Source organism: Hipposideros armiger, unplaced genomic scaffold (assembly GCF_001890085.2).
Source record: "Hipposideros armiger isolate ML-2016 unplaced genomic scaffold, ASM189008v1 scaffold_970, whole genome shotgun sequence".
Lineage (NCBI taxonomy): Eukaryota > Metazoa > Chordata > Mammalia > Chiroptera > Hipposideridae > Hipposideros > Hipposideros armiger.
Genome location: NW_017732320.1, coordinates 241814 through 251364, shown reverse-complemented (window position 1 = coordinate 251364; position 9551 = coordinate 241814). Strand labels below are relative to the sequence as shown.

At 54.7% G+C, this 9551-nt stretch overlaps 1 protein-coding gene across 2 annotated transcripts in view; it reads left to right on the top strand.

Annotated features, from left to right (window-relative positions):
• The window catches only part of IL3RA (interleukin 3 receptor subunit alpha), a 26152-nt gene that overhangs the window by 11788 nt on the left and 4813 nt on the right, over nt 1–9551 (top strand). For both annotated transcript variants that reach the window (XM_019630998.1, XM_019630999.1), the window contains exons 4-10: nt 843–966; nt 1848–1980; nt 2063–2241; nt 3911–4026; nt 6220–6246; nt 7187–7313; nt 8626–8731. In XM_019630998.1, coding sequence (XP_019486543.1) covers nt 843–966; nt 1848–1980; nt 2063–2241; nt 3911–4026; nt 6220–6246; nt 7187–7313; nt 8626–8731 — 812 coding nt within the window. The remainder of the gene's footprint in view (nt 1–842; nt 967–1847; nt 1981–2062; nt 2242–3910; nt 4027–6219; nt 6247–7186; nt 7314–8625; nt 8732–9551) is intronic.

Here is a 9551-nt window from a genome sequence, read left to right as displayed (position 1 = left end):
GCTTTCTTTGTCTCATTTTCTCCTTTGAAGAATGTCATCTCTGTATTTATTCGTAAATGGACTTGGTTGTCTACGCAACGTTCTCTGTAGTTTTCTTTTTCTTTTAATTCATAAACTCTATGTTTTCGAGCAGTCGTAGGTTCCCAGTGACATTGAGGGGAAGGTACGGCGTTTTCCCCGTGTACCCCTTGCCCGTTCGCCGCTCCCACACACACGGCAGCCCCATCCGAAGGGTACATGTGTCACAATTGACGAACCTGCGTGAATCCGTCGTTATCATCAGAAGCCACAGTTGCCATCAGGATTCCCTCTTGGTGTTGTAGGTTCAGTGGATTTGCACAATGTTAGGTGATGTGGGTCCGCCGTGATGGCGTCACTCAGAGTCATCTCCCCAACCGTGAGCATCCTCTGGGCGCCCCGCTCACCCCTCCCTCAGCCCCTGGCGACCACGGATCTAGTCGTTGTCTCTAGTTGGTCGATACCCACACAATAACGTGCTGGCATTGGATTGAGATGACACTGACTCTGTAGATCAAATTGGGACGAACCGTGGCTTTTTTTTAAGTCAAACTATCAGGAGGGAGGGTGAGGTAGATGAGGGTAAAAGGGGATCAAATATACAGTGATGGGAGGAGAACTGACTCTGGGTGGTGGGCACACAACGTGACATGCAGATGATGTGTCACAGAATTGTACTCCTGAAACGTATGTCACTTTCCTAACCGTTGTCGCCTCAATGCATTTCATTTAAAAAATTATAAATGGAAAAAAAGAAGCAATAGCATCAACCTCAGACTCGCTACGTTCTCTAAACCATGAACACCTTCCTGTATCTCCCTCAGGGACAAACTCAAAAGTCTTGCACGTTTTACGTCCTCCCCAAGTGCAAAGCGTCAAACTACACCGTGAATGTCACCACGGTGGATGGGAAGTCGTTTTCCACGTGGATTCGGTACCCGGAGCAAGGTGGGCTCCAAAATGCTCTTTTTGGTTATTTGCATTCAATCATTGATCTTCTGAATATCAGAATAATTACTTATTATTATTTTTTAAGATTTTATTGGGGAATTGGGGAAGGGGAACAGACAAGTTGTTGTCCTTCAGTCTTAGCTGTGGAGGGCGCAGCTAGCTCAGCTCCAAGTCCAGTCGCCATCTGTCCGCTCGTCGGCAGCTCACAGCCGCTCAGTTCAAGGTGCCGTGTTCAATCTTAGTTGCGGATGGGCGTAGCCACCATCCCATGCGGGACTTGAACCGGCAGCCTTGTTGTTAGGGGCATGTGCTCTCACCAGCTGAGCCATCCTGCCACCTGTTGGCAGCTCAGCGGCAGCTCAGCTCGGGCTCAGCTCACTGGCCCATGTGGGAATCGAACCGGCGACCCTGTTGTTTAGAGCTCATGTTCTTAGCCAACTGTGCCACTCGGCCGGCCCCAGAATAATCACTTATAACTTGCATGGATCTCCAGGGATGTAGGCTGAGTAGAAAAAAAAAAAAAGGCCTCCTTGAAGTGATGGAAGTGTAGCAATGGAGAACAGAGTGGTGGGGGTGGGAGGAAAGTGGGTGACCTGAGATAATAAAGGGCCACACGGGGGATGCTTGCGGGAATGGGAGTGTCCTGTCCCCTGAGCGTATGTGTGTCAACATCCTGGTTGAGAGGCTGTCCTATAGTTGGTTCAGGGAGTTACCTCGCGGATGAGGGTGGGGGAGGACCCGGATAAAAGCTACACGGAATGGCTCTGTATTGCTGCTTCCAACTGTGTGGGAATTCACAGGGGTCTCGAGAGGCTAACATCCCTCTAAAAAGGGACGCGTTTTTTTGTTTGTTGTTGTTGCTTTCTTTGCAAGCCCAGAAGGGAACCCTGGGGCAGCCGCCCAGGGCCTGGAATGCCAGGTTCACGATGTGGATTTCCTGACGTGCGGATGGAAGGTGGGCCCCGAGGCCCCCAGCGACGTCCAATATTCCTCGTACTTGGAGAACGTGAAGTAGGTGTGGCCTCGGCGCCGGCGGGGCTGTCCCGGGCGTGGGGCCCCTGGTTCCCTCGTAAACATGTGCTCCTTACAACAGAACGGAAAATAAGTGGGAGTGTCCACGTCACACAGCCAACGGGCTGGGGATTCACGTCCAGTGTCAGTTCAAGGGCCTGTCCAGGTTCCCGCACGTCCAGTACCGTTTCCTGGTGAATGGCAACAGCACGCACTCCAGCATCCCCTGCGCTGAATGTATCATGTACTTGTCACATATCGGTGAGTAAGGTCCCAGGGCTCTCCTGGTCAGCTAACGTAGGAGGCCTTTCCGAGTGACAGGCCACCAGCGCTTATTAGACACCCATGAGAATAGCTCTCCGGGAAGCCCTGATTCGGGCAGAAGCCCAGACGGTGTTCCGATGAGGACACAAAGGCCAGGGGTGTTTATGACAAAGGGAAGGGGGACAGTGACGTCACAAAAGGAAGGCGTCGCTATTGGTGCAGATAACGTGACACAGGGACGCGGATTCTAAACAGTGTTTCTAATTTTCAGTCCAGAGTCATCCGTCCTGTAGTCATAATACCTGCTTTCTTGTTGCCTCTGCAGACAGCTCTTTGGGACACAGTGTTGCTGAGGCCCCGTCCTAAGGTGACTGTGTCCTGTTGTAACATCCGCAGGTTGGAGGCGTCAGACGGGCCAGGCTGGTCCTCTGGTCCCTTCTTCTTAGAAGGACACTAATCCCATCAGGGAGGCCCCATCCTCATGTCCTCATGTCACCCGAGTCCCCCCGCAAAGGGCTCACCTCCTATCACCATCCCACTGGGGTTCAGGGCTTCCACGTGTCTGTGTGCTGGAAGACCCGCACTTTCAGCTCCTCGCAGCCACTGTGTCCACTGCACCAAAGGAAGTGACGTGCGTCACACGTAACGATGGTGCCCTGGCCGGTCCGGCGCAGACCCACCAGGAGGCTGGCGGCTGGGCGTGGGTTGCTGCTGTCCAGCCCCCCTCAAGGTGCTGTGTTCATATGCTGAGCACCAAGCCGCCTTAGGGAAACTCTGCCAGCCGTCTCTTCCTTAGACTCGGCTCCCCCTGCTTGTGACGGCGTGAGGACACACGCCACCTGCACCCGCCCCGCTGTGTCCCCATGTCACGAGCCGTGGTCTGCCCTCTTGACCTGACGGCTGTTTGATTGGCATCCATTGGAGGCCGTGTCCTCTCAGGTCTGGGATGCTCGTGGGCGAGGACAGATGTGCACGTCGCTCCCCACGGGATCTTAGGGCGTGCTCTCACCGGACGCCTGCGTACACACCGGGCTCCCAGTGGGGCTGAGGGGTGCCCCGGGCATGGGGGTACAGGCAGGGAGCCGAGCTGCCTCCGACAGGCATGCCCTGGGCCGTCTCAGGGGGGGCTCTTCTCCAGCTGCACACACCCAGCTGCGCTTTGGGGTGCCCTTCCCTGCCCACTTTCACTTCAGGACTGTCTCCTCCCCGATGCAGGCCGCTTGCCCTGCCTCCTCCTTTGGAGGGGAGAACCCCAGGACAAAGGCAGAAGGAGGGCCCAAAGTCAATGTTAAAAATTCGGGGAGGGGGCTGGGTCCAGGGGGATGCCATTGATGGCGATGAGGTCGGCAGCTGCACCGTCTGCTGAAGAAAGGTTCCGGAAAGGGTGTCGGGGTGCGCAGGGTGCCCGAAACCCTGTGCCGGTGTCTGAGGACCTGGTCGCAAGGCTGACGCCAGCCACCCAGCGCCCCCTACCTTTGTCACCTGTCTATTGATATTTCTGCCCATTGTATGACCCTCGAATGCTTTTCTCTGTTCCCCACCCTTTCCCTGTGAACGTGTAAGAGGCCTATTTTAAAGTGTCTCCGAGAAAAATCGTTTGATTCGTTTTACTGATCGGTGTTTTGTTTTGTTTTGTTTTGTTTTGTTTTTTCCTTTTCTCCCCTAGAGGAATTAAGTCCACCCAACATGACCGTGAGCTGTAATAAGTCCCATTCCGTCATAGAATGGAAAACGCGGAGCCACTTCTACCGCAAGATTGAGTATGAACTCGAAATTCAAAAGGTAACACGCTTGCCCCGAGGGAGCACTGTTGGGGAGCATCTGTATGCTGGGGCTTTGAGGGTCAAACACACACACACACACACACACACACACACACACACAGATCAATATAGCGATCATGAAAAAGAAAAAGGTCGCTTTCACCACACGAAAAGCGTTGGCGATTCGAAACACACAAGGAAAATGGAAAGGCAAGTTATAGGATGGAGAAAAATACTTGCAGACAAATCTGTCTAAGGAATGAGGTTGGAGGAAGGTGAGAAATTCTTCCAAGTCGGTGGTAAGCAGACAGACAGCCGTGGAAACGTGGGGGAGGTATTTAAGCAGACAACCCCCCGCCCCCTGCCAGAGAAACAGACTCAGATACAGAGAAAAAGCTGATGGTTCCCACAGTGGAGGGGGTGGAGGGATGCGAATAAAAATAAACCGAGCAACAAGCAGACAGCTCCCCAAAGAACATGTAGAAATGGCCATGAGCACACGACAAAGATGCTCAACCTCCTTAGTCATCAGAGAGCTGCAAGTGAAACAGAGAAGGCGTGCTCAGCTGCCACCAGTTAGAGGCCAAAGGCAGGACGTGTGGCCAAACCGGGCGTTGTCGGCGAGGCTGAGATGGGGGAAACCCTTCGGGGTCACTGAGGACGATGAAAATGGTCCAGGCGATGCTTTGGAAACCTGAGGCAACAGTTTCTAAAGCCGGCAGTTTCCACAGGGAGCATCAGCTGGACACAAGGTCCGGACTGAAGGGTCCCGTTTCTATAAAATCGTACAGGGCGGGGACTGACCGCTCGGGAAAGGTTGGTGCTGTGGGCACGGGGCAGTGGTTGGGGAGCACAAGGAAATTTGGGGGCGATGCAAATGCGTGTTGCTTTGCGTGTCCTGCTGCACACGTGTCACGCGCACACATGGGTCCAAGCTCTCCGAGTCCTGAGTTTTCAACATGCGGTGTGCTCCCTGCCCGTCACGCGGGATAAAGTCAGGGGAGAAAAATGGATCTGGGAGCTCAGCAGAGTCCTGTGCTCAATTATCTACCATTCTACTTATTTACGGGTTACATTTATGAATGCTTTCCACTCAATGACTGGTGACTCCATCAGCCACTTTTCTCTCAGCTTAAAACAACTCCAAGAAAACGGAAAGTGTGCAGACCAAAATGACCACGTAGTTTTGGGCTAATTGGTAATTTTTTACCCAGTGATTTACTTACATTTGTCATTGTATTTACGTATTGATTATTTAAACATAATTAGTACTTATAGTCAATTTTTCTATAAACGTAACACTCCTCAAAAAAACCCTATTCATTAATTAAATTTAAAAGCATCAAGTATTTTTTAGTTAGTCAGAATTTTATGCTCAATGATTTACTTATATTTATTTATGATTTTTATGTACCTATTTGTCTGTTATTTATTATTTATAACTCAATTCGTGATTAGTTTCTACTCAGTTTTCCTAGAAACCTAAAACTGCTCAAAGAACCCTAAAATTTAGACGAAAAGAAAATGACCCAGTGTTTTTGAGCTAATTGGCATTTTATACTCGATTATTTACTTATACCTATTCATTGTTTATTTACCTAGGTATTACTTATATTCAATTTGTCTGTGAACCCAAAACTACTCCAAAACAAAAACAAACACAAATCTATCAATTTTTTAAAAGCCCAAGTATTTTTCAGGTCATTGGCATTTTATACTCATTTACTTATATTTATTATTTGTGTATCATATTTATATATTATTGATACTCAACTAGTGATTCTACTCAATGTTTCTGTAAACCTAAAACTACTGGAAAAAAAGGCTATTATTTTTATTTAAAAAAAAGACCAGGTTGTTTTTTTTGTTGTTGTTAATCCATACTTAATTATTTTTTTTACATTTATTATTTTCATCTTATATTTATTGTTTATATTCCTTTACTGATCATGCTATACCCAATGGTCTGTTGATATTTGTGATTTTTTTTATTGGTTTACGTGTTATCTTTATCGTTTCCTCTCCATTAATGATTATTCTACACCCAATTACTTATTATTTGGTTGACTTACGTGTGATACTTAGGATTTATACGCTATTACAGATCGTTTTATACTCAGTTTTTCTGTCACCCTAACCCTGCTCAAACAAAGGGGGGGCCTTTGCAGGGGACCAGGCTGGGCACCCAGGGCTGTCGGCTTGTGTTTTGCAGGGCACAGACGATCCCTACACACAGAAGGTGAGTGCCCCCTGTCCTCGTGCCGTGGGCATCGCAGAGTGCAAGTCGGTGATTTGTATGGCTGTCTGGTAGCTCCCACATGGGTCACCCGCCCTGACAGCAATGTTTGTATCGAGGGACGGGCAGTCGGGGTGAAGGGCATGGAGCCCCCCAGTCGACAGACCCAGACCGCACCGCCCCCCCATCCACCCACCGCCATATCCCATAGGCTGGCCCTCCTCTCAGACCCCACACTCAGTCCCATCTGCACAGACCCCGTTTCCAGACACGGTGTCGTCCGCAGGTTCTGTGGGACCCATCTTTCTGGGGATGTGGGGACACCATTCAGCCATCTGCACAACACCCCACAGAGGGCACCTCGTTGGTGCCGGCCATGAATGACTTACTGCGCAGTGATGATAAACAGCAGTGGTGACACCGAGGGCCTGGGCTGACACAGAAGGGGGCTCCAGGGCCCCGCGACTCTGAGTACCAGGCCCCCTTTGAGCTACTCCCTGGGGCGGCCATAACAAGTCCCACAACTGCCTTAAAAACAACCCAAATTCATCCTCATTCTGTCCTGGAGACCAGGAGTCTGCCATGCACGTGTCCCAGGGTTGGGGGGGGGTCCCTCCTGCCTCTTGCAGCTCCTGGGGGCTCCTTGACTTGCGGCCACATCCATCCAGTAGCCACCTGGCATTCTCCCTGCGCGCATGTCTGGGTCCCAATTTCCTGTGTTTATAAGAAAACCAGCCTATGGGATGAGCCCCCCGCATCCAACTCCTCCTAAGTCATCGCATCAGCACGGACCCCGTCTGCACAGCTGGTCTCCGGAGGCGCTGGGGGTTAGGACTGCCACGTCCGAATCCGAGGACCACCCCTCCACGCAGTGTGGGACCCCGTCCTTCCCTCCCCACGGATGGCAATGGCCTTGTCTCCTCTCTTTTGCTTTCCACTCCAGGCCCACTTGAAAACCTCCCTCATCCTAAGCAGCCCCGGAGTCTACACGGTCAAAGTCAGGGCCATGGTGCTGCGCTACACCAACCAGAAGAAGGGCACCAGCCAGTGGAGTGCCCCGCAGCGCATCGGTGAGTGGGCGCACGCAGCCCCAGGGGGTGGCTGCCACCCACAGAGGGACTGGGTGGCACCGCGCCTGCTTCTTTGTCTCCAAAGAGGGCTCTGAGCGCAACAAGTGACCCTCCCTGCACCTGGCACTCCCTCCATGGGAGGGCAGACGGTGGACACTGTCCCACTACCAGTCACCCTGGGGGCGGGGGGGGGGCGTGCAATAACACGGCTGTCCCCAGGCAATGGGGTCCTTCTCTGTGAGGCAAAAACTCACCCTGGGAAGGAACGCCTCCACTCAGCGCCTGATGAGAAAGGCTCCCCCCAGGGTGAGAGCTCCCCTTTCTCCCTGAGCTGCTCTGAAACCCCCCCCCGCCCCCGATCCCAGGTTCCAGGAACTGTCCGTTCCACAGGTGGCTCAGCAACAAACCTCAGTCACCACAGCGTCAGCGTTTTGCTCTTGACGCCGTCCCCTGATTAGACGAGGCCCACCCACTCCATGGAGAGCAATTTCCTCTTCCTCAATGTGACTGATTTCCATGTTTAGCCCATATTTTAAAAAACAACAACAAACACACAAAACCCTCCTGATGACACCCAGGAGGTGTTTGACCAACTATCTGGGCATGGTGGCCCACCCAAGTGGACACGTAGCATGGACACGGGTGTGTTTTCTCAGGCTCCGGCCGCCGCCCCCGCCTTGCCGCGTGGACTCAGGTTCCCCCAGGTTCCCCTGTCCCCACCGCGGGCTCTGCGTCCTCTGCCTGAGCTCAGCTGTAGGGCTGCCTGTTGCGCTCAGCCGTCAGGAGCTCGCTACGGCCCAAACTCTCAGTCATCGAGATAAACCTTTCCATGCAGTATTATTTTTTTTTTCATGAAAATCCATGCAAAAAACCCATGATGGTCACAGTATCAAATTCAAGGACTTAGGGAGGGAAGGAGCGGGTGGCTCCGCGCAGAACAGACCCGCGTGCCCTCGTCCGCTGCCTGGACGCATGCCCCTCCCGGACGGGTGTGAAGGCAGCGCCAGCGGAGCGCAGGCTGCGGGCGGGGGTCCGGTCCCCCGCACCGGCCAGACCCGGGCGATACCCGCGGTCGGCGCTAGCAGGACTCTGCTCCACGTGTCCCTCCGCGGTGCGGGCATCGGGCTTCTGGCGAGGACGGCTCCAGTGGGAAGGGTCCCCGCGAGTCCCGGCGCGCGCGCAGGTGGCGGCTGTGCCAACCCTGGGGGCTCTGGGGCAGCGCGCGCAGCTGGGTGCCATCTCCACCCCCCCCCCCCCGCCCCGAGTCCCCGGACCGGCCCCGACGCGTGTGCCCCCGGCCTCTGTTCCCCAGCGTGCCACCAAGACGAGAACGCGCCTCTCCACTTCTGGCTGACGCCGTTGCTGATCGCGCTGGCCACGCTGACCTTCGCGGGCTGCGCGCTTCTCCTGTGCAAAAGGTGAGACGCGCGCTTTCGTGTGGGGACGCTCGGTGCGCGTCCCACGCACCGTGCCGCCGCCCCCTCGCTCCGTCCCTCCGGCGCGTCCGGGTCTTGGCGGCCCGGGCGCGCGCGCGCCTGTGCCAGGCCACCGCCTTTCTGAAACGTGACCATCTGGTCACTGCAGGTCATTGGATATTTGCACGCCTGGTCCCCAATGCAGCATTCTGCACCCCCCCTTTCCCTCCGCCTACCCTCAGCGCATGCGGGGAGGGGACGTGCCGCGAAGCTCGCTTTCCCCCACTTTTTGCTTCCTTCACACCTTGCCCAGACCTGCCCTGAACCGACCGCATTCTTCAGGCCGCGGTAGCTGTGGGTCCCCTCCCCCACGCGGCACGCAGCAGGCGGCGGCGTTCCCACGGCCTCCCCCCCGTGACCACAGCCCCTGGCGGCCGGCTCCCTTCCTAGTAGCGCCGGGTGCGCAGCGTTCCTTGCTGAGCTCTGCGCAGGCCCCGAGCCAGCCTCGGGGCCCGTCCCACCGGCTGTGGCTCCTGCCCAGGTGTCTGTCCTGCTCCACCCCCCGAGCCTCCCAGCCCCGTCAGTCAGGTGCCACCGCCCCGGCCCGCGGGCTGGGGTTTAGGAGTGGTCGGGCCACCCAGTCCTGGTAAGGGACCAACCGGCTTCGTGCAGAAGCTCTTGGGAGGGCGGGGTTGCCATGGCGACAGGCCCCTGGGGGAGCGCCCACGAGGGGCAGGTGCCTGAGGACATGGGGCACCAGCTCCGCCCCTGCTAGGGCTAACGCTGCGCTCCCGGGAGCGCACAGGGAGGTCCCAGGGCTGCG